The sequence below is a fragment of the Rhea americana genome, unplaced genomic scaffold (assembly GCF_003343005.1).
Source record: "Rhea americana isolate MKP2758 unplaced genomic scaffold, rheAme1 scaffold_233, whole genome shotgun sequence".
Lineage (NCBI taxonomy): Eukaryota > Metazoa > Chordata > Aves > Rheiformes > Rheidae > Rhea > Rhea americana.
This window is the reverse complement of record NW_028186350.1, coordinates 773643-798387: the sequence shown is the minus strand read 5'-3', so window position 1 is coordinate 798387 and position 24745 is coordinate 773643. Positions and strand designations below refer to the sequence as shown.

The window sequence follows — 24745 nt, the reverse complement described above, 5'->3', positions numbered from 1 at the left end:
CTATCTTATTTTTCCCTCTCTGACCTAGGAAACCAGCCCTTTCAGTCACTTGACTTTGGAGTCTCCTCTCGCAACTTCAGCAGCTCTTCTCAGTTTTATGGGGTGGACTCCATTTTTTGGACTATTCTGTGGTCTGGATTAGCTCCCATTATTCACTAATTCTCTCCAAGAGACAGTATTCACAATCAATAAACATTTGTTTAAGGACTAAAGTAAAACAGTTAATCTTTTATTACAATAGGAATCAGCTGCAATGAGAACAGTCCAGGATGAGAACAATTCAAATGAAAGTGCATCAAACTATTCAGGCTGAACTTCAGGAATGAGTTAAAACTTTACGGAAAGTAGAGCTGCACTGCACAGCAGCAGACAACCGGCAGCACTTGAGGGACAAAAATGACATATGTAGGCACAAACACTGTAAGAACAGCTCCCGAGTGTGAATTTGAGCATCACAGGTACCACATGTACTGTTCAAAGGAAACAATTCATTTAATGAAAGGAATCACCTATAGACCTATGATTTCAAACGCTGAAGATGTGCCTTCAAAAGGATAAAAGACCGCTGGCTTGAAAAGCGGTGTTTTCTTGTAGTGCCCAAAGTGTCGTATTCTGTAGGTGCCTGGCTCTGTGGCACTAGAGATGTGCCATTCAACTGTCGCGTTGCTCTGACCACGTGATCCTTTGGTCCAGTAAAATCTAACAGACAAATGAAAAACTAAAGTCAACACGAAAATTAACTTTCATTTGTTTTAACAGCTCAGGAGCTCAGATTGACTAAGCTGGGTGGAACAACATCAATTAACTCCAGTTCAGTATATTTTAAGAGCTTAAAAAAAAAAAAAAAAAAAAAAAGTTTCCTTACATATTCAGGCTATTTAGAGCAGCAATCAACAAACCAACCCAAAACACCGGAGGGCTGAGACATATCTGAAAACACTACACAACAAGTGATTGGTCATTTCTGTAGATAGAAAATGTTTCTACCAAAGCATTCTCACGTTGTGACTCCATATCATAAACCCCATACTATATTATCCCATGAGTAATAGTCATCAGTTTAGTCTTCCCTGGAAAGTGGAAGTGGTGAACCAAGAGGTTATGTAAATAGCTGAAGGTTACTGGAAAAATCTGTCAATTTTTAGCTCAATTTTTTTAGCCATTTCCTTACCAAACTCCCACTTTTTTATAGGCTCATCAGCGAACTTTTAAGTAAGTTTTTGAGAAGCTGAAGTGCCTGAGAGAAAAAAAACCCAAACAAATCTGCACAGGTCAGCAAGCAGCAGCACATACTTTCTATCATCTCTCCACACCAGCAGGTCCCAAATGATGTTCAGGTTTATTGGCAGATAGAACCAGTTGAAACACTGKGGGAAATTTGTTTATTTCCTTAACAAAAATTTCTAACAATTTTCTTCTCTTTAGGAAGGAATGTGAGGTCAGAGAGGGATCAAACACTTCTGCTCAACCTCAAGGCTATAGGTAGTGAGACAAAAACATCCCAGGATCCAGTTGTGAGGGTTTTTTCAGCCAGCCATCACAGAGCACCTCTTGGGATGATAAAGATTAACTTGCCCTGTTTTTGAGCCTGCCAGTGAGAGGCACTCTTTGATATGCCCTAATTGTACCCAGGCCAGACATTCAGTAGGTCCTAGCACTGCTCTGTAACTTTACATATTTCTGGCTCACAGTAGCGGATGCAACTGAAGAGAACTTCAGTTCTCAGTGATTCGTTAAGTTCATGGTCTGTGGTGGGAAATGAGAAACCATAATATATATAGAAAACATCATTACTAGCTCTTTCTTTTTCTAAATAAAAATAAATGGTCCAAAAAACTTAATGAGAGCTCAGTGAACCGAGAAYCCCATTCTGGGATTTGGGAACTGGAACATAGCTCAGATCCCACCTGGGAAGAGGCTTCACGCAAGATGAGCTCGCAGGGATTTAACCACATCTTATCTCTGTTGATTGTTTGCTAAAGGCAGGCCACTCAAATTCTTCTCCTCTAGCTAAGTTCACCCTCCTAAGTGGTCACAAGAAAGCTATTACAGAGTACATGCCATGTCTCCAGCCCAGATACAAGATGGTCAAACGCTTCTCCTTGTAAGCATCAAAAGAGCATTCAGCAAATGTAGAACTGAAATGGAGCTTATCACTCTTGCAGCTGTGAACGCAAGACAAAGCGCAGATAACAGATCGCATTCCCTGAGAGCAGCTCCTCCTTCAGTAAACCTTCCTATCTTTTGAGCCCTGAAAATACGCATTTTGCAAATGTGTCTATAAGCTATTTAACACTTCGTAACACTAAACTAATGAATAAGGTGTTCACTTGTGTTACTCTCCTATTACAATGCCACCAAAGCCAATGGTATTAAAYTTTAGTTTTTCTAATATCAAAAAAACCCACAGTCTGACTTCAATAATGTCTGGTAGGGATGTTGGATGCTCCCTGTGCCTATCATCTTGATTACTGATATTTCAAAGTTTCAAGAACATCAGTTCCTTGTTTTCGTTATTTACAAAACTATTTCTCCTCGTTGGGCACCAGGAAGGGAAACATTGTTATCTGCATTTCTTTGCCTTCTGGTAAGTCCCTTCAGACAAGAAAAGGYAAAATAATTCCTCTTTCTTATCAGAAGTATTAGAGCATCATTGTCAGAGTAGGCTGGATCCAAAGTCTAACCTTTCTCAGGAAGAAAAATGGGATGTCTGGATTTTTTATGGCGGCACATYCTTAAAGTTTTGCCCTTTTCTGTACTCCTCAACTTTTTGAGAGGCATTTCATTAAACATTTTCAGTGTTTCTCTCCAAGATTTTGGAACATCTTTGTGGGCAGGGMTAAGTATAGCTTATGGTATGTGAATACAGAGGATAAAATGCCAGCACTACCTTATCTAAGTAGGAAATTTGACAAAAAGCATGCAATTAAAGTGACAAGGTAAAACAGTGCTACTGTTAAATAAAGGCCAAACACTTAAAATATGCAAAGCTCTAAGTACAGGTAGAAATAAATTTACTGCATTGGGACAGGCCAGGAATTCATCCAGGGCAGAAGTACATTGGCTTTTAATTCACAGAGACAGGGAGCCTGCTTGAACTACATTTAATTGTGTTACATTATTAGACCATGCCAACGGGAGACAGTGGATTTATGCTGGCTACTAGATAAGATTTAGAGAGCAATTGGTTGMATTTGGGCAAAGAGAATTATGCCCTACCTATGCTAGTCATAGATTCAGAAAAAAAAGACCTTCCTGATGAATCTGAGCTRCCAGGAGCATTGCCTCTCTGATCTTTGAGAATATCTGTCTGAGCTGGAACATTGCAAGGTCAGGAGATCCCCTCAAACAGATAGTTTTCAGGGGGCTGTTCCCTTACAGARAGGTTGGAGAGACAGGTAGGTAAATGTCTACTTTTATTCAAACACGGGAATAACTCCTAAAAGRACAGCTTGACAAAAGATCACTTTATATTCTTATGGCATATGCTGACTTTTGACRTAGCTCTGAAAGATAATGTTAGGTTGGCCTCTTAAAGGATATTTTTCCTTATGGTGAACATCTCCAACCTTAACTTTGTTTTCTTCAGAACTGCTGTAAAAAGGCTACTGTTTCTACTTTATGATGTACAGCAAAGCCAGCCAGCATYTTCCTACTAAAATCCTTCTACTAAAAGGTTGCCTGAACTTTTGATATTCTCCATTTGGAATCCTATTTATCAGTACAATGCAACAGAGAGATGGATGCAGGCTATTAACAAGTTAGACTGTGGTCAGCCAGTTCCTAGCTCCACGACTAAGCAACCACAGAGGTGGATAAGTTATCTCTCCATTTGTAAAAGGGATCACTTGTGGCTCCTTTTGGTCATTACAAAAGGCAAGAATTGCCTCTTAYGCTATCTCCATAGAGAGAGATACTGAAGGTATGACCTCTTACTTCTTGTGATCTGCTGACTCTAGTCTTGAGACAAACTTTTAACCCATTAAAAGTTACTTTGCAGCAACACATTACAAAACAAACTATCTCATGATAAATTATTAGACTTGGACTCTATTCTACAAAAAGAGGCAGCCATACTCATCGGTCATGCCTAACTTTCCCAYGTGTCTCGAACTCTGCAGCATTACCTTGGCAGCGAGTAAGGTGATCCCTCATAGTTATGTAATGTCATTGCGTTTGCAGTCTCAGTGAGCTTGATAAGCTGAGTGCAGAGTGGCTTCTTCTCTAATTCTTGCTCTCCCTTCTATCTTTCCCAAAGTTATTTCTGAGGAGAAGGCTGAGTGCTATGGTCTGGACATGGCAACCGCACAAAAGCAGCCTGATCTGTCCCCAGAGAGCAACATCAGCTGTGGCAAGACCAACCTCCAGTTTTGAGGTCTGAGAGGAAGCACGTTGAGGTAATCTCAAATTACTCTTTGGAGTTTGTGAAAGGTGAAATCTGGTAAGGGCACTGCAAGTCACTCACCTGGTCTCCCAGGAGGCATCATTGTGCACTACATGCCAGCTCCCTGAAACGCTGATGTATCTCTCTACTGTCAGAAAGTTGTGTTCTGTCTGGAATAAAATAAGAGAAGTCACCAAGCTTTGAAGGGACCCACATGTTCTTTTTATAGTGTTGCATTTGCAGCTGGAGAATAGGCTATACATCTGTGTATTTTATTGGCAAATTTGGTAGTTACTATGCTTAGATTTCCTGCAAAGCACAATTTTACATTTATAAATGAAATAGAAAAGACATAAAGAACCTGATCATTAAAAAGAGCATGGGCAAGTTAGGTGTTTGCCATCAATTTCTATCCAAGACGACTAGTGGGTGAATTTCATACCTTTCTCATTGCCTTTTTTACATTAAAATCATATATTAGGCTGATAGGATGGAGGCTAGAGCCCCCACTCTTGTTCCTACAACAGAGCACTGGATATTGAGAAAGGGTATCTGGACTGATGCATTATACAGATGACTTCAACTTAAATATTGTCTCCTGAAGAAATCATGAATGATCTGTATTTGATTTCAGTGCAGATTTTACATTTCATATGTCAAATATAAGACAAAGCGATCGCTAACAAAATTAGGACTTTGCTTCAAAATCATTGTGGTGGGGTGAATTGCCAGAGCACATGCTCAACGGAGAAACTTTCAAAAAGCCAGCAAAGAAAAAAGAACTAAAAGTGTATGATTTTACTCCTTTTGAAACCTGAACAAAGACTAAAACATATAAGGCCAAAGCAGTAACTAAATATTAACCAGTCCATAAAAAGCCCCAATTTCAGCATTGTTGCATTATATTTACCATATTCTCTGCAGAGTTCCTTGGGTTTGCACTTACAAAAGTTACCTCAGCAACTTCTCCCTGTGGGAATATTAATATTTATTTTAAAGCTTGAGTGGTATTTTGCACATTAAAAACATCCCATTAAAAAGCTGTTGATAAGAGTTTTTTTTTTTTTAATAATTTCACTTGTAGTAGGAATGGACAATTCATATCCTGAATTTGTGTGCTGTGCTATGCCATTCCACTTGTCCTACTTGCAAGTGGGACTCCATATTATCACATAAAATTTCTGTGTAAAGGAAGGAAGGAAATAAGTGACATATTAAGAATACAAGCCCTCCCTGCCTTCTTCTTACCTCTCTCCTGCAGGTACACCAACGAGATGAAAGCCCTTGCTCTGAGCACCTTATCTAAATTAGTAAGTACTGAAAACAGTGAACTCTTTCTGACATTTCATCTAAGTTACATTCTATACCAGAAATATCAAAGGTGACCTGATTTCTGTATGTAACAAAATCATTGTACAATATTCACCAATTTAATCATCAGCTGTTGTTTTATGGGGAAACAGTCTTAAGAGTACTGATGCTTCATCAAGTCACTAGTGTGGTTATCCGTCAGAGGTAAATCTTGTTCATCTACAAGCTTCAGGTTCRAGGGATAAGTTTGATTCGTTACCAAAAAATAAGGAAGCAGAGAAGCATTTTGAAACAGCTTTTAAAATTGAAGAGGACTCTCTGACCTTATTCACGTGTGAAGAGTATCAAAAAGCAAAGCACACACCATGCATAGACAGCACAGTCGTTAGGACAATCAAGGTAGATGGACAAAGTAGTCCATCTTCTATATGTAAAGTCTGCCTTTTCAACCATGATCTAAGCCCACGAAGAGTAATGATATCTTTCTGGTATGAGATCCACACAATCCTTTAACAAATAGGCTCTTTAGGAAGTTGAGATAGAATTTAAAGAAGTTCTCCTAAATAGGACATAGCAAATATCCTTGAAGCTCTCACCACTCGATACTGTTGTCTCACTTCTTGTAGCACATCCCCAAATGTCTTGTTTGTTGGAGCGTTATCAGCACTAACAGTAGGCACCAAGGTCAGGCTGGTTATGTTGAAAAGTGGGGGCTCTGGACCAATTGGCAAATCCTGAACTGTATTCTGGGAGAAGAAACATGCGCTTACAATACAAAATTATAGATGTCAAGTACCTCTGTGCTATGGCTCTTTAACAAGTACATAGCTTATATAGACTTCAACAACAAGAGCAATAAAGGGAATGGAAAAGTACAGTGAGAAGATCCCTGTTGGTGCTCCTGTTCAGAAACAATCCTGGCCAGACACAAACTACTCTGTTGTTGCAGAATTTGTATGAAGCTCTTATTATAGGAATTAGTTTCATACCCTATGAGAACATCTCAGAGGAGATACTTAAAAGAAATAGAAGTGTAGCAATTGTATAACCTCACTAAAGAACAGGTATCACCTTTTACAGGATTTGAAAGTGTTTAGCAGTATGTGGCATACAGAAAGTTTTGCTTACCGTAGCAATAGCCCTTGCCAGCCCTCTGTACAGCTGAATATAAGCTGAAAGAGTGTGTGGTCCATAAATAGTCGATGCTGCCTCATATCTTTGAACCTAGAAAAGGACAAAGTTGGAAAAGGAGGGTTTGGAGGAGTCTCAAGCAGCTTATATGGCTCACTCCACTGCCCAAAGACAAGATGAGCACTATCCTGCAGGGGGTTATTTAATGAGTTCTGTGACATCTGAACAGAGATGTACAGCTCCCTGGAGATTCATATCTAGTACTTCAACCTCTTTACTGCCTAGAAGACAGTCTAACAGCTCACCTAAGTATTGCTACTGTGCTACTGCAATTTAAGGTCATTCTTCATTCTTCTATTCACCACAAAAAAGGAAAACAAGTTATCACCCCTTCATTTCTGACAGCTTTTCATTTTCTTACATTTTTATGAGGTAGGACTTCTCCTCTCCAACTTCTAGGGTTGAATAAACCTAGTTCTTCCAACCTTTCCCCCCAAGTTAAGATTTCTGGACCTCTGGGACCATCCAGTGGTCCACCTCCTCCTTACAGCACGACATCTACCACATCGTTTGGAGACTTTTAAAACTGCTTCATGGGTCTTGCAAGCTATATTGCTGCCTTTTCCACAGCAGCCTGACAGTGCTGATTCACAGTCACCTCATGATCTTATAGCTCCAAATCTTTCTTTTGGCAACTTCCCCAACTTGTGAAGATCATTTCTAATTCATCTAGGTCATCACTGAAAAGACCTGAACCTAGAAGAGCTCCCTTCATTTTATCTGACCATTTCCGCAGTGAGGTATCCAGAACCCTTTCCTATCAGGAAACCACTTTGGCACTTACACTGTTTCATCTAGGTCAGAAAAAAACAAGCATGTGTCAGAATTTCTACCAAAGGTTCTCATAACTTTTTCAGCTTTTTGTGGTAAAGAAAAACTACTGCACATGTGCATAATTACACATCAGTATCATCCCAAATAGTCAAACAGGAATTCAATCAAACATATTCAATAGGCAATTTTAATTGTTTACTTGGTATTCTTCATAGGTGGTGATGTAATGGGTGTAGACATTACACAGGCCTGCAATTACAACATTCATTCCTGATGTTCCATGAGACTCAAATTCCTAAGAAAAGAAATAAATAACTCCTCTTGCAATAACTGCTTAATGCACAATTATGTATTATTATTTACTAGGACAGAATGCAAAGTTCCTGGAAGCAGAGGTTCAGGAAAACAGCTCTACAAATGTAATTTGCCCCGTATTAACCTCTCAATTTCCATTCAATGTCAAAGAGCAAAGAGACTCCCCACAAAGGAGGAGGATAAATGATGTCATACTCCAGTAAATGCAACAAATTGAATACAGTTTCTTTTGAAGTCTAATATCTGTATTCTCCTAAAAAGCACAGCACTATAACATGTTATGAGATAGCCTCAGTGAGTTATGGGAACAGCAGGCAAGATTAAGAAGATATTCAGACTGCAGTTGAAAATAAGATAAATCAAGCTGCTGAATAGAAAAAATATATATATGTACCATTTTTTTTCCAGTTCTCATACTGCAGGAGCTAACCCCCCACCACCACCACCACAGAGGCTTCAGAGACAAAACTTCTGTTAGCATCAGATGCCAGGATTTCAGCTGATTTTGTTTGTGTTGACTTAATGGATTAAAATCTGGTAGATTTGCATCTTTTGGGGAGGATATTCATCTTTCTTGCCTGTTAGTAAGTGCATGCACAAATATGCATGAAGTAATCGTGAGAAAGAAACCTCCGTAAGATGTGAGACCCAGGATCCCAACCGGGCGGAGACAAGAGAAAAAATAGCATAATCAAGAAATGAGACATTCCAGATACAGCGCTCGCTTGAGAAACTTCTTCCTTCACTACTTACACTTCTCACAGCTTCGCGTAGTCTACGTCCAGACATGGTCCTAGAGGTTTTAAGGGAATAATGTCAATCTCCAGTAAAGCAGAGAACATAAAGGGTGTAAAAGAAGGAGTCATTTGTTTTAAGCCTAGAAGTCTGGGTATTCATCCGAGTCTTTCCTGGGCTATCTGGCTACCTGAGGTCACTACAAGAACCCCCTCTCCAGTCTAGCTTTACGTTTGACATGCAGAGCAGAAGAGAGGCTATCAGCAAGTTGTTAGCACTTGAATCTTCTCCCTTGTGAGTTCAATCAAAATACCTCAAAACATTTCATCTATATAATCACAGCCAGACACAGGCTGGAGGCATGCGGGAGGTTTTTAGTCTGATCTTAGCTCACAGCAGCACCAAAGTCATAGCAGATTACTTAGGCAAGCCTGGACAGTGCCCAAGGATGGAGATTCCCCACCTCTCTGGCAAACCTCAAACTATGAACTGTTCTGTTCTGGTCTTATTTGATTTGTGCTTGTCATTCAGAATAAAAGCCAAAATTTTAATATTTTTCATTGAGTTGAAGTCTTTTATTTGGAATCAGTGAAACGCTTGCCTCCTGATCATACTTGTTTAGTTTGGCAACATCGAAACGTAATAATCACTTTTTATGAGATCAAAAATCAGGATGGTAGAAAAAAGATGATAGAAATAAATCATTATCCTATCCAGATTTTTACCGTTTTATTGTAAATGAAAAATTAAGATCAGTGCAATTCATCTTTCCAACGTTTGTGGCATGATTTTAGCATGTTCCTTTCATTTCAGTGAAACAGCACTCTGCAGCAAACAGTTAAAATTACTTAAGAAGCTTGTTTCAAACTCATTCATAGATTGGCCATAGCTAGTTTATAAAAAGAAGAAGAAAATGGGAAATGACAGGTACCCAGAGGAGACAGTATATAAGAGAGTATATACAATGGACATGCATGTGTAGTGCTTGCAAAGCTACATAATTTTTAGCCTAGCCTCCCCCAACCATCTTCTACATTGGATTACACATCCACATGCGAAAGTACTGCGGGGGGGTTGAACAAAAACGTGCCAGGTGTGATATATAGAACAAGACTGAAAATACATACGTAAGCTCTCCAGGAACAGCAACAATTGCCAGCGACCCAATAGTAGCAAGCTGAACATCTACTATGTCAGGATGCCATGGATGAGGTCGAGTCATCTAGGATGAAAAGAAGAAGTGTATATGACTTTTATAGAATAATAGCAAGATACATAGCTGAAGCATTTTCCTTTCTGTAGTTTTAAATCAGACAAGTAAAATTACTTTGCATGCTACAGTGAGTCACATGAGAAAGCATTTTACTTACTGTATTGCATGTACAAGAAGTTATTTGGTCATCACACAAGATTAAAGAGAGASAAGCGTAAGTACAATGAACAAAGCAAAACCCATTTGTGCTGGTGGAGGGGCAGCTTAAAGCAAAATAGGTGAATAAGGTCAGCGTAGCACCCAGGACCAGAAACTTCCTGAGCAGAAACTCCCCACTGCACGAGAAGGGGAAGAAAGGAAATTAAGACCACCAGAAACTTGAGAATGACACGGCTCTGGCAAACAGAACGCGAAATCCTAGTACAGAAATGCAGAAAGGTTTCTGAGGAGCAGCTTAGCAGGGGCATAAAATGAATGGTAAAACTTTGCCAAACACATTAGAAGCAGGAGGCCTGCTAGAGTGTCTATGAAAGGATGCTCAAAGGTGATACAGCCATAGGAATAAAATATAATTTATTCTCAACAGCACCAGCCTTGGCAGAGAAGCTGGCATGGGAGGGGGCTCTACACTGGAGCCTCTTTAGCAGGATGAGCTGAGGAATTGATTGAAAATGAAGTGGCACTAGAGAAGCCTTTAAAGAGACTGATGAAAGGAATAACAATGAAATATCTCATCCAGATGTCATTCCCTAATTGCGCTGAATGACCTTGGACATGATCCTGCTGCCCTACCCTCTCAGGACATTACATTTACCTTGGAGCCAAAGGAACAGCAGGTGGAGAATGTGGCATCAACTTCGTTTTAAGGTCTAAGCAGGACTTCAGGAAAGTCTGGCAACAAATACCATGTCCTGCCCCAGGAGAAAGCATGCAGGGGCACGCTGGAACTGGTTGGCAGGAGCAACTCCGTAGTCAAGGGTCACAGCAGAAGCACAAGAGGCCACAGCACAAGCTGCAGCATGTGAAATCCTGGCTGGCCCTGAGGAAACAGTCCTTCCCCATGCGAGCAGTGTTGCCCTGGAACAGAGCCCTGACCAGTGGGGAATGTCCACCCTTGGGGATTGCCTAGACTCTCCTGGACACAGCCCTGAGCTACCTGCTTTACTTGCAACATTGGCCCTGCTGTGAGCAACGGCTGGACCAGAAATCTCCACCCTATGGTTTCTCCAGCCTCAGCCTGGCTGTGAGTCTAGCTGTAGATGAACAAATCTGGTATTAATAGATGTTATAATTCACAGAACTGGCAGACATTCGCATAAATACAGCAGAAAAGCAGAGACATCAAAAGGACACTTCTTGAGGAAGCCATAATCTGGTAAAGGGCTTTGAAGACGCCACTGAGAATGTGGGATTCCCCTGGTGTTTCCCAAAGGCACAGTGACAAGCTACCTCAACTTACACAGCCCAACATGTTATACAACAAAAAGAAAGGTCCTCTCATAGATTAAGCTAGGAAAGTATGAGTAGGATGGAAGAAAAGCCCTTCCAGAGCTGTAAAATACAAAGATATGAGCCCCAGCAGAGGATGTCCTGAGGTCTGAGATTCTCGGGCGGAAATGCTGAGCTCCATGCACCATTTACGTTTTCTGATCTTAAGTATTTGTCCAGATCAGCAGTCTCTGTGCTTTCCATGGCACATAGCAGAGTATCCTTACCTCTCCAGTACTAAAGAGGATTGGCTTGGGTTCGTGGCATGCTTGTGTTTCATTGGATGGCTCTCCCAGCAGCTGGTTCCGGATGCTGTCCCAGAATGGGTCCCCTTCTATTGCACCTGAAGGGAAAAACATCTTCATCTGCTGATTCTTCAGCTCTTGCAGCAGCTACTGGGCAGAAATCCTGTTTATTAATCTCTCTCTCTTTTTCTAGGATAAGATATTTCTCAGCAGATTCTGGATATCTCCCTTTTCTATGGGGTTTAAAATGCTGAGACTTAGCCCAGCTGAACTCCATCAGCTCCACACTTGGCAGCATCTAGGTAACGAGAACAAATTGCAGAGACTGCCTCAAGGCCAGCTCTTTCTCCACCCCACTCCCTGTTCAGCACTCTTCTTTCTTCCGAGCACAGTCATTTCCCATCTACAAGGCTTTTGGCAAATACAGACAAAYTTGCAAGGGCACCATAAGATCACACCCTTTGGAGACTGTGCTTCAAGCAGCTATCGATGTTCTCAAAATGACTCAGGGTTTGAATCTATTTGGAGGATGCCCCATGTCTTTGTCATTTGTATGAAATCCTGTTGACACCTGCTCCCTAAATTACCTTGTGTAAAATTGAAAGCCCCCACTCCATCAATAGTACCAGCAGCAAAGCTGTGTCCTAAGGCTGGTTTACATGTTTTAACCTTAATTGAAACGGGGRAAAAAAAAGAAAAAGAAAGAGAGAGAGAGAGATTTTCAGATCAGTTCTCTTCAGCGTGCCTGAAGTCCTGCCATAAGAATACAACATTTCTTCCCTGGTGAGCAGTCCCAGGCCTGTGTCCTGGGTGCTCCTGCCCTTACCGTGTGTGTGGCATTGAACTCTACCGAGACATCGCTCATGTTCACCCACTGATGTGCTGAGCTGAGAGGTCCTGTGATCTCCTGGGAAGCATTTGCATACACCTCCTAAAGCACATACATAGAGTAAGCAGTGTCAAAAGCAGCAAACCAAAGCAATGCAGCTTGCCAGTGTAGAATAATCTCTGGCGCGGGCATAAATTCTTGAGGAAGAAGAAATTAGGCACTCAGCTCTTCTGAGATTATCTCCCTGTTGTGAACTCAGCTGCATGAATTATTTCCTTATTCTGTTGATGTCTTCTGGTGACATCTTCCAAGTGTTAAAGCACAAGCGTATTTCCCAAGCTTCTTTCTTTCTATCATCTTGTCTCTAAATTTTATATACCCCAATTCCTGCAAGCTCTCCCTTGCCCAAGTAACATGTAGAGGATACTCTTCGGCCAGCAGTTCTTGTCTTTCTTTTCATAGCTAAACCACACATCTATTCCACTTGGATGTCGATATTTTGCTGGTTGAAACCTTTTGGCCTCATCCATATTACTCACAGCTCAAATGGAAGGAAAAACCACTGTCTCTACTACAGGAGATGCTAGTGTTATCTGCATTTCTCACATCTTAGATTGACCAAAACAAGTGTTTTCTATAGGCAAACACATACTTGATTGTATTCAGTGCTTCCAAACACAGATTTTACTATGCATTTACTATACGGATGACAGCTTAGTCATTCTAATTTGGTCATCAGCTGTTCAGTGAATTATTTTTCTGACACACGTATGTGGAATTGGTACACAGAAAGTGTTGCCAGAAGTCACGCTGGTTTTGTAACATTTCCTGTAACTGTAGGAAGAAATAGAGGACATCACATTTGAAAACCAAATGTCTGAAGCCATTAAAATGGTAGCAGCGTTTTCATTCTCTATTTGATAAAAATGGAAGGAACATTGACTGGGACAAGAGTTTCCCTAGGACAAGCTTTGACTTGCAAGTCATCATCAGTCTGGACTGACTTTCAGGCAAACATCTGTAAACGGCAATCAAAAGGAAATAACCATCATCAAGCCTTCTGCTTTTACTCCTTTGCTGGCTCTCTTCCAGTTCTTACAAGCTGCTGTCCCTGAAACTGTGCCAGACGTGTCCTCTTGCTGACAACCCCCAAGTAATGTAGATCTGCAGAAGGGGAACTGGTGAATTTTGGGCTAAAGGACGAAAGTGTAAGTGAGCCAACAGGCTGGAGCACATCAGTTGAATAAATGCAAAGTGAAGTGTGGTAGGATGAACGTCTTTCATGGGTGTTTAAGCTAGCACATTTTAGCTCACATTTGCATTAATTTAGGAGTGTGAAGGCAAACTCAGCCAACAAGCAGTAGCTGCTGGCATCTCTGAGTTCTTCTAGGAGTCTTCAGCACCTGTGTCTTTTCCCACCATGATTCTTCTGACACACACGCATAGAAGGAGATTATAAGAAAGCAATATCCATAATCTATACCAATAAGGAACAAAGAGATTAAAACCAGAAACCAACATATTAAAGTTGCAAAGCCCATGATCATGTGTCTAAAAGTGCACATTTTCTGAAAAATCAGGCAACAACTTCTTTAGCAGATGTATCCGGATTTTAGTGTACTTTAAGCCTACTAGCATTCACAAAAACAGATGCAAGACGTTTGCTTAAATAAATTGTGCCTTTGCTTTTGTAATAACCACATCCGTGCATACTCTTAAGACAAAAATATCGCTTACCTTTGCTTTCAAGTAGATATTTTGCCCTATGATTCTTGTACTATTGAACATGTCAGTACCAGGACCCATGGCCATGCACATCTTTGCCTGTTAAGAAATTTTTTTTTTAATTCCAAAATCTGCTAACAGAAAGAACATAACTGCAAAGTGAGGGTTCAGTGGACAAATGCAGAAGCGATTTTCATAATGTGGGAACTAATTAATTTTYGTGAGCCATCTAAATTTTTGAGCACTCAGTTCCTATGTTAACCTCTGGTTTTATCTGGACTTCAGGTGGATGAAGAAAAACCTGAGTATGCTAGGACAAGACATGATAAGGTCCTGAAACTGGTATCCCAAATCATCCAAGAAACAAGTGATTTATTCGTATCCTCTTCTTGCAGAACGGTCTGCCATCTGGCTCCATATTTGCACCTCTGACATGAATTTTGTCCTTAGTAAAACTTAATGTAGATCAAGAATATATACTTACCCCACCTACGGGACAGATGCTCTGTGGGTTATCACAYGAGTCTCCTGTGTTTATGCAGAATGGGCCTTTGGTATTGGGAGACACATCTCCCAGGTTGGAGGATGCAAAAGCAGCAACAAAAGAGCCCTATCAAACAAAGATGTAGACAGATGGGTTTTGCAGCGATTGCAAACATCACCTGCATCTTTCCCTTAGGGTTACAAATGTGCAACACAACGTCAGGACTGATATTATAGCCAGCTGATTGACATGGGACACTGGTATATATTTCTGAAGTGACTGGAAGGTTTGATGCTGGGATTTTGGAGTGCCCCATGGGAAAAGCAAGGGAGAAAAGGGTGCACTGAATGAAACTGCCATTGCAGGTGGCAAAGGGGGACCTTCAGACCATTTTAGTTTCTGGATAACTTTTCTTCTGCCTCTTCCAACTTAGCAGCAGCTCTTTACTCTCGTTTCTAATTCATAACGTTACTGACCAAATGCTGAGTCAACATGGCACCTTCCACATGATTTTCCTTCTGTCAGGCTTTCACCATGACAGATTTAGAGAGTGAGAGCCACTGCATCTGACCGCAGGAGTTAACATCAAGCAATACTCATAAAGCGAGGCTGGTTACATGCACTGAGTGTTAGCTGAATTCACTTCTCTCAGATGATGTTCTCATTTTAGAGATCCCATGTGTCAATACCAGATACTTAAATATATTATCAGCTCTTTAGTCATTCTCTTGTAAGGCTGTTAGATGCAATGTGCCCAGCAGGCTAGAGAGCTGAATACTGAAACCACACATGCTTAGCTTTGTGCGTATGTCAGCTCACAATGACTTGCACCCATAACTATGCACTACAGTGAAGTCTTATTAAAAGCTTTTAGATAATCCACCATAAAAAGAAATGTTTGCAAGTAGGAAATGAGTAAACTTTAGTTTCCATCTTTAGTAATGAACTGCCTGCGGTCCTCCGCCCAGAGTATTAATATGGGAATGCCCAACTGTTTCAAAGTTGGAGATACACAGAAGCCACTCTCTTGATCAGCTCATGAATCAAAGCATCCATGAGGTTGGTTCATATCCATATTCACCTTTCAGGGGAAATAAAACTTTTAAAGGAGTAGTATTTACTCTCCAAGGTTGGAAGTGCCCCCAGGTCAAAGACCAGAAGGCAAAATTGTTTGTRAGGCTGCAGGAAACAAAGTTGACCACAGTCTTGATCCCACAACATTGACCCAGTATTGAATTCCCTTTGGCTTGACTATGCCACACGTGCCTTTCTAATGTTTTCATTATTTTCAATAGTTGAATCAAAATAAGTTTGGCTTGCCTTTAAAATCTAAATAAATGTAACTGGCTATTATTTGGAAAGCCATAAGTACACCTTGTAATTTCTCTTTGTTAGAGGCAGAAAAATCTAAATAAGGCCAAGAGTGCATCTTTGTCTCCTTTTGCTGTATTTATCCTGCTGCCCTAGCTCAGTGTTTGAAAGAACCTGTTTTGGTGCACAGAAGACACCAATCAATCTGTTCTGGTGCATATTCTTTCCTGTTATTTTTGATAGTCTTAAAAGACTCCCACCTCTCCTGGAAGCATCCCTTTGTTCTTCTCCTGTTCAAACAAGTAAGATGCATAGCCCATATTGTCACTGTTCACTAGATGGTTTGTATTGTTCATGCTGACCGGATGGACTGCAAACCAGATAAAGAAAAATCAGAAGATACACAATACACACAGGAAATATATTATTCCGTCTATATRTTTACAATGGACTAATGAGAATGTTTTTTTGTGAACTAAAGCCTGGACTGTGGATACCCGGGGCAGGATTAGCAAGGCCAGAGTTTATCCCATCCTCCCCCTTCTTAACTGGGAAGGCTCATAACTAGGATGGCCCAGATCTTGAGGTCACAAGAGTTGGGCACTGCAGTAATCAGGGCCACTAAGAGCTATTTCAATGTTTCGTGGCAGTTCCACCCCACGAATCTCTTTCCACTTCTCATACTCTGTGTAGAAATCCTAAGAAACCAACAGATGAGATAGATGGAGCAGGCAAGACTCCTGGGGAGAGGATGGTCAGATCTGCCTTCTATTGCTTGCAGAGATATACAATTACAAGAAAAATGGCTACATAAGTATCCTAAACCCAAGTAACTGGAAATAARTTATAGTTTGGACAGGTTCTTTTTTTTCTCGCTTCATAGAAACAAGGAAGAGTCACCAGCGTAAATAAGACACTTTCAGTCTTACAAAAAGGTGCCAAACCAACAAACTATGGGGCTCATAGCAGCCAGTAAAGCCCCCAGTGGATGTTCAGTGCACCATGGCTCGGCCTTCAAGATCACAAACATTATGTTGATCTGACTATTTCTGTTGCACTGTAATAAAGCTTCATTGCCTCACTAGAGCAACTGAGCTCCTCAGCGTTAYGCACAGCTAGTCATTCCCTTCCCCAAAGCAAACCAGCTTGCCCTGCTTTGTGTGCTGACTAGATATTTGAGTCTATTTTAGATTACTGTTGTGCTCTGCAGTTCACTGCAGCTTGGAAAGATCCTTCCTCCGTGTGCAAACATGCGTTTTCAGCTGCTCAGCAATTGCTCAACCCTTAGAAGGGCAGAGGTTATCAAAGCACACTTAGTTAACTGCTGCGTGTGACAGCTGGCAGAAGAAGGCTCTGCAATAACCCCTTATGCCCTCTGAAAGCAGACAGCTGCATCTCCCTTCTAAGGCACTTACGCCTCAAGAAAGATCCTTGGCTTTTTTCCTTACTTCCTTAGCTGTGACATCAGGAGAAAAAATAGTTACATAGGAAAACCTTCTTGTTCTTCTTAACACAATCAGACCCTCACTTGTGATTTCTAAATGAGGAAAACAGAATGTCAGCTTTATTACTGTGAGTTACCGCATTTGCCTGGCCTTGAGCTCTAAACTTTGAACAGCCAAACACTCAGGCTCAGATCTCCTGATAGGACAGGCATCATAAACACCACTTCTTGGACAAGGTAACTCAGCACATTGTGTTCGACACCAGGAATGGCATGCTTTGCATGAAGTATGGGGTATTAAAAGAAAGTAATCGAGATCTAGAGAAGAGATGTCAAAGAAGGATCCAGCTGCACCTCCTACTGCCCAAAGAGGTTACAGAGAGGCAGGCTCTGCTCATAGGGGCAGAGCAAAAGCAYCAGCTGGCCCTAAGGAAACAGTCCTTCTTCATGGAACTGGTGTAACCCTGGAAAAGGACCCAGAGTGGTGGGGAATCTCCATCCTCAGGGATTGTCCAGACTATCTTGGACACAGCCTTGAGCAAGATGTTGTAGGTGCRACATTGATGCAGCTGTGAGCAGAGGTTGGACCATAAAGCCCCAAGGTGCTTTAAGCCTCAGCCTGGCTATGATTGCGTGATCCTCCTCCCCTTTTCCACACTGTTGGGGCAAGAAGAGACTTTGATATCCAACATCCAGCTGTGTAGAGTGGGTTTTACACCCAATCAAATATGATCATCCTCCTCAGACTCTTTTGTAAGCTGGGGCCTATACAGATGTGCCAGGAGATGAGCAGAAAGCTAAAGGTGGATCGGATGCTGCTATAGCTCCCAGAGCAGATGAAGAATGCTGTCTTGTTTTGTGCACTCATAGACTCTCAGCAAAAGTTTATTCTTCATCCAGAGATCCTCTGGTGACCAGCTGAGAGCAATGAGAAAGTGTAACAACTGTTGAAAAGAAGAGACTGTACAGAAAGGAAYAGCAGAAAAGGAGTTGGACTGGAAACTCCTAGACATCCCTTGCAGCCTGATTTATTCTATTTTCTTTGGACAGATTCTAAATAACAGCACAAAAATGCTGTTCCCAGGACAGCCTGAGGGGCACATTGCCCAATTGTCCTGCCTCTTGTGGTTTCTAGGGTATTTTGGTTCATGAGGATTTGGGGAAAAAATCATGTTACTTCTGTAGTCAGTACCTGATAAGGCCCAGCTCCTGTCCATTTGCAGCTACCATCTTCAGCATTACCATTTCTTTATCCGTGTTGGATGAATACCTGGGACAACGAAGCAGGGAAATCCCATTAAGCACCACAGTTGAAGTCCTGCTCTGTGTTGCTCAGATGCATTAAGTCTCCACCAATTGAGCAAGAAAACAAAGGGGATATTACTAGAGTGCAGTTAGACTTGAGAGGAATATCTGAAAATATCTGCTGACTGTAAGGAAAGAGTTAYTGCTTTCAGTAACATCAAGCACTGCTTCTCTGGACAATGGAAGGTGGACCTCTCTAAATACATGCACAAAGCATAGCATTTCAACGCCACCTGACTCAAATGCTAACACCTTCTGATGACATCATCTTCATTTTTTAACAAAGCACAAGGTCAGACCCTTAACCAATGCTCTCCCATGCTTGGAGGGAGCTGGAGGCTCACTCAACCACAACTCTCAGGCCCATTCGTACAACTCGTTTTAGCAGGGAGCAGGCACTAGTGCACCCAGGATGGTGACAGCATCATCCTCTTGTGGTTGACATTTTGAACCATCCTATGGATGACCAGAAACACCCTCTCCAAGACAGCTGGGTTACGGTCCTGATCAGAGTGCACCTTTCAGGGCTCAGTTTCTTTGCCATTGGAAGAGCCTTTACCTGCTTCGTTCAGACACTGGATTCTGGAGATAGGAGTAAGGGCTTCTGTTGATCTGACTGTTTTCTACGATGCCTCTGTTTATAAAAAGCCTTCCTTTCTTCATGTTCTGATGTGCTGTATCAATGCTCTGAAAATTAAGAAGACAGGGAATATTAGCTGATGCATGGGGAAGGGAATCAGTTGTAAGGCCTACATGAAGTTATCTGAAAAAAACTACTTGTTCCCTCTGTCTCTGTCTCCCTCCATCCCAATTCTCAATCATGTTAATTTTAGGGATTTTTTTTTCCTTTTTCACAGTCTAAAATTCTAGAAAGTGATGAGCACCAAAATCAATATTTTGAAATAAATTAGAACTATTGTTTTCTAAATAAATACTTCAAGGCTGTTGTTTGCTGAACTCATTTCCTTGGTAAATACAAACCTGTCTCTGAGYGTGTTTTAAGATCGTAGCATTAGGAATGGCTATGATGAATATCCCAGTAAGAACTCCATTGGTTATGAAGACATCTCCCCATTGCCTTTCTTGTGTTTATGGGATCTCATTTCAATGGAGTAGAAACACCTACCTTTACAATGCCATTCACAAGAGCCTGAAGGGATGATTTGATCAGTCCTTTGCTAGTTAACCAGAAAAGGGTGTACTGGAAATAGCCAGCAGGCCCTGAATGCGTGTGAGTGCCACTCAGAATGACATTGTCCTGTCGGTACAGCTCGCCATACTTGCTCTTCAATTCCTTGAGCACCTAAGAAGGAGAAGGAAATCCTATCAACCCTCTTTCATACCCCAAAACTGCAGAGATTTGTATCAGCCCTTGTTTTTAAACAATATCTCATCTGAGTCCCCAACTCTTCTCTTTTTCCCCAATACTCCCACACTGATGAATTTTAGTATGAACTTGATAACAACCTTCCAATAGTTGAATCTTGCAAGTGAAGAGCCCTATGGCCAACTTACAGCCAATCCCATATCACCCAGTGACTTCTCTGCCATTCTCTCTCCTTCCCTCGGTAGTGCTAGAAAGCTAGAATTACACAGGCACTGAGTGCCACATATATTCATGATAAGGTTTCCAATAAAAAGAGTGCAATCAGTGTGTGACCTCAGTAGCAGAGGCAGCTTAGACATAGCACAGCTTCAGGTCTCTGGAGCAGGGAGGTGGCAAAGCAAATTGCTAGCGTGTTTGTTATTATTTAACAAYGACTACAGCATTACGGGTAATACCACTGACAACACAGAATAAAGTCAGACCATGCAGATTGTTTGATTCCATCCACATACCTCCAGCCTCAGTCTCTGAGATACCATTCCTATGTCAGCGCTGACGAACACTACTCGTCTGGAGTTATCAGGCTCTGCCACAATGAAAGCTCGGCTGTAGAGTCGTGTGAGAAGCCCACCACCCACCTGGTCAGCCTTGGCAAAACCCATCTGGAAGGGAAAAGGTCCATCAGGCTCATATAGCCAAAATATTGAGCTACATATTCATTTGTATATGTATTTCTGTGTAGATTTAGCAGAAGATCAAGGGAATTATATCTAACCTTTGAAAATGTGGTCATAGGCTAGCTCTTTTCTAGCAGCTTTTAATATATGCAGAAACCAGTTGATCTGTAACTGCAAGRCAGTCCRGCAGAAATACTCCATGATTTCTKTGTGTGTGTGTGTRTGTGTGTGTGTGTGTAGCAATTGATTCATACAAACACTTGRTCATTTGTGATGATCAAGTGAACAGCAGTGCATGAACTCAGAGTTGCAACTCTCTTGCCCCATGACAGCAAGAAAGTTCACCTAGCAGTTAAAGACAACTATTTGGCAAGGCAGAGTCTCTAAACMAAAAGTTCTGCAATAGAATATTCAGAAAAAGATGAAAATTGGTATTTCACAGATGCCATGCTCAGTTTCGCATACTTACCAAAGGAATTTCTGCAACTGGCCCTGTGCAGTCAGCTCGACCTACACCTATTAAGTAGTTTCCTGAGCCATCAGTTGCTGGGGTCTGAGTTGATGCTGGTTGACTGGGATCTGTAGTAAGAAGAGATTAGTGGACACATGAACAAGTAGAATTTTGGTAGGGAAGAGGTAACATGACTCTTTTTAAAGGCAAAGTACGCCTAACAAGCCTGTAGACAAGGGAATCCAGCTGATATAATCTACCTTCCAAGTGGCCCTCATCAAAACCTCTTACAGAAGCTACACAGGCATGATTTAGGAGGCAAGGGCCAGGGAAGGATGAACAACCCAGTAAAGGACAGAAAAACAGAGGACAGGAGGAGACCATCCTGGCTCACAGCGCACAGGGTCACACCGGGAGTTCTGCATCCCATGCCCTTTGCTGCATAACCTAGCATGGACTTTACTATGTAACTGCATAACAATGTGACAAAGTTTGCTGAGGTTGCTGAGGTATTCAGGGTAGCAAAGTCAGCTGTGAAGACTTACAGAGGGAGTTCATAAGACAGGGCTCRCACTGGGCTGTGTAAAACGCACAGCGATTCACTGCAGGGAGAAGATGAGCCTAACTTTGTAAAAGATGAAATTCTCTGAGCTCACCATTACCATGCAGGAAACAAATCCTGGGGTGTAATTTTTGTGAAAACTTCAGCCTAGTAGCAGTGAAAGAAATTGGGGAGCATGCGAGAAGCCGTCAGGAAAGGACTAGAGAAAAAAGTAGGGCCCATCCTTATGTCAATGTACAAATCCCTCCRGCATCCAACACTTCCTGTGTGCAGCACTGGTGCCCTGGTCTCCAGAAAGGGCACAGCAGAGCTGGCACAAGTTCAGAGACAGGCAAAGCTAAACTCTCCAGCAACAACAAACAGCAAGGAAGAGATCTCCCAGAGGAAACTGTCTCCTCCTACCCATCGTGAATGTGTGGAAGTCCTTCTACAGGATGGGCAAAGCATCTGGAGAAAGTTATGGAAGAAAAATCACCGAGGGATATTAAATTAAAAAAGAAATAAAAAGGAATTCTCTCTGTCTCAGAAAGTCCCAGAGCCACAAATTAATGGAGGTTGAGATAACACTATGGGAAAATATTTGTATGTCCTCAGTCTGTTCTTACAGTCTTCTCTAGTCATCTGTTCCTGGCTCCTTATAGAGACAGGGTRCTGGGATAATGGGATGTTTCATCTTCCCAGTACAGCCTTTCTTAGGCTGTGATTTAAAACAGAGGAGAGCTGAAATTCTCACWTATGCCCAGACTGATCCTACAAGCCCCAGAGATTTCTCTCATGTAAACAGACATAAATGGTGAACAGGGTTATGTTAAAACTGCTTTTTGCCCCCSCTCCTTCCCTTCATAGGTAAGATACAGAGGGGATACAGAGATAAGATACTTGCGCAAAACTTTTATGTGTTCTAACACAGAAACGTGAGGAAAGTGTGAACTCTGTCCAATTCGAGATCAAAAYCAAGAACTTGGAAGTTACCATTCCTGACACATAAGGCAATTCCCCCTCCATCTGGAGAAGCCAAAGGGAAACCCCTCACTCTGGGAAAGAGCTCTTATCAGGTGGAAACAGCTAAAACTTCCTAATAGATGTTTTTCCCTTAGCTTTTATCTCTGGGCATATTAGAAGCAAATTGAGGGTTACTCTGGGCAGGGTGCTCCCAACGTCCACTTCCCTATGCCAGGAGAGRAGGTTGGAGGTGTACGTGGGCTGCAATGGTATTGCAACTGCTAGGAAGTTCCTCAGTGTTGTACCCAGAGCAATGGGCTCTCTGAATCTCCTTCTCAGAGTAGGAAGAAGGAAACAAGTTTGCAAACCTCCTTGCAACCACTCTAATCCACGCTGCATGGAGGTCTCCAAAACGAAGCCTGGAGAGATGCTCTTGTGTTTGGTCACTAAGCTCCTGCTGCAAAAACCAGCAGAAGCAACAGGCCATGGTTGTGCGAGAGGATTACACACATCACACCCACAGAGAAGACTACAAATGCTGAGCAGCTACCCAATAACCCTCAACCTATAGCCCATTAATGTAAATTACTGCATCGGGCACATTGCTCAAGGACAACATGATCCTGCAACTTGAAATAAACAGAAAGCGCAGAATTGCCCCTTAGGTAAGAGCTTTGTCATTTCTCCGKGTTTCAGATGGTAACTTCGTAACTTGTTTTGACTTTTTAAAATATATTTTTAAGCTTTCTGAAAAAGCAAGCTGCTTCAGATGGAAATGTACTTACAAGGTCTAGCTGCTAGGCCCACAGGCATGCCAGGCATATGTGATATCACCCATGAGTGGGGAGGAGTGAATAACTGGAGTGATATTCAGATTCATACAAATATTTCAGTGCAATCTGCCCGTTTTGTCTGTCCATCCTTTACCTGCTGTATCTATTTATCCATACTATCTCTGAGATAGGGCTTTCTGTGCCAGTGTCTTTGTACAGGGTATAGCTGCCTGGGATCTCCAACTCCAGGAAGGGTTTCTGGCCACTGCTGCTTTAAGAAGAAATCAGATACTCCCACTTCTCCACAGCCCTCCTTGTGCAGCACCCTCCACCCCCAAAAAAGCTTTAGATTTCAAGGAATTGGAGCAGGATATGATGGAGGGATTGAAACATCCCAACTTGCCTTTACTAGAAGCTTCTTCCCTTGGGAGAAAGTGGAGGATAAGCAGCACCACGGTGACTGCTATCATCAGTGTCAGGAAAATGATGAGCACCACCTCCAGGCGGGATAAGGAGCACTTGGACCTTCCACACATGATGGGGGCACACACTGTGAAAAGAGAAAGGAGCCCATATGACAGGCAGCAGGGACAGCCACCTGACACTGAGCATGTCACACCCAGAGCAGCTGCAGACCAGACTCTCGAAGAGCCCCCTGCGCTCGCYGGGCTCTGGTTTGTGTCATCGCCCTCCATCCTATTCTTCTGAGCTGCCCAGGGCTGGTGGCAGAACAGCCAGCAYGCAGTGAAAAGAAGGAAAAGGAGTGACAGCGACTGCTTTTTTAGTCTGCTTAAGACTACAAAAATATATCTCCAATTACCTATGATATCTCCCTTGTCATGAGGCCTGATAGGACAGGGAGAACGTCTGAACAAGCAAATCCAAGCTTCTGAGAACGCTTCACTGAATCTTTTGAAGAAGTCTTTTGAAAAAATTCCACAAATAAACAAATTCAAATAAAAATAACACAAGCAAAGTCCACCCATCTTTTAAATAAAGTCAAGTCTTCCACTAGATCCTCCCGGAGGAGGAGGTGAGAGAGATATTGTAGCCTGAGACCTGACAGCATTTCTGCTGCTCATGCTTGGAGCACCTTACAAAACAATAATTGTGATGATGATGATAATATTAATTTAGGAAACACAGTGAAAAACAAACATGTACCCAGCTAGAAAGAAAGCAGTGGTTGTGGTTTTTTTCATCTCATCATTATAATAAAAACCCAGATCCACAAATTTTAGGAACACAGCATGGTTCTC

The 24745-nt window shown here is 41.8% G+C and overlaps 1 protein-coding gene across 2 annotated transcripts; it reads right to left on the bottom strand.

Moving 5' to 3' along the window:
- Positions 1-509: 509 nt before the first annotated feature.
- Positions 510-24022, bottom strand: ASAH2 (N-acylsphingosine amidohydrolase 2). Of its 2 annotated transcripts, none has more exons than XM_085306164.1 (20): positions 23890-24022; positions 21228-21337; positions 20594-20743; positions 19881-20057; positions 19314-19441; positions 18642-18719; positions 16266-16386; positions 14695-14820; positions 14223-14309; positions 12483-12587; positions 12244-12325; positions 11639-11754; positions 9838-9932; positions 8729-8768; positions 7860-7955; positions 6824-6919; positions 6292-6441; positions 5295-5354; positions 4466-4554; positions 510-699 (listed from the first exon to the last, which is right to left on the bottom strand). In XM_085306164.1, exons 1-20 carry the CDS (start codon positions 24020-24022, stop codon positions 510-512), a joined length of 2229 nt encoding a protein of 742 aa, XP_085162290.1. The 2 variants fall into 2 exon arrangements, with proteins under 2 accessions (XP_085162290.1, XP_085162291.1); XM_085306165.1 differs by having other exon boundaries at positions 21228-21304; positions 23896-24022.
- Between the last annotated feature and the right edge of the window lie 723 nt (positions 24023-24745).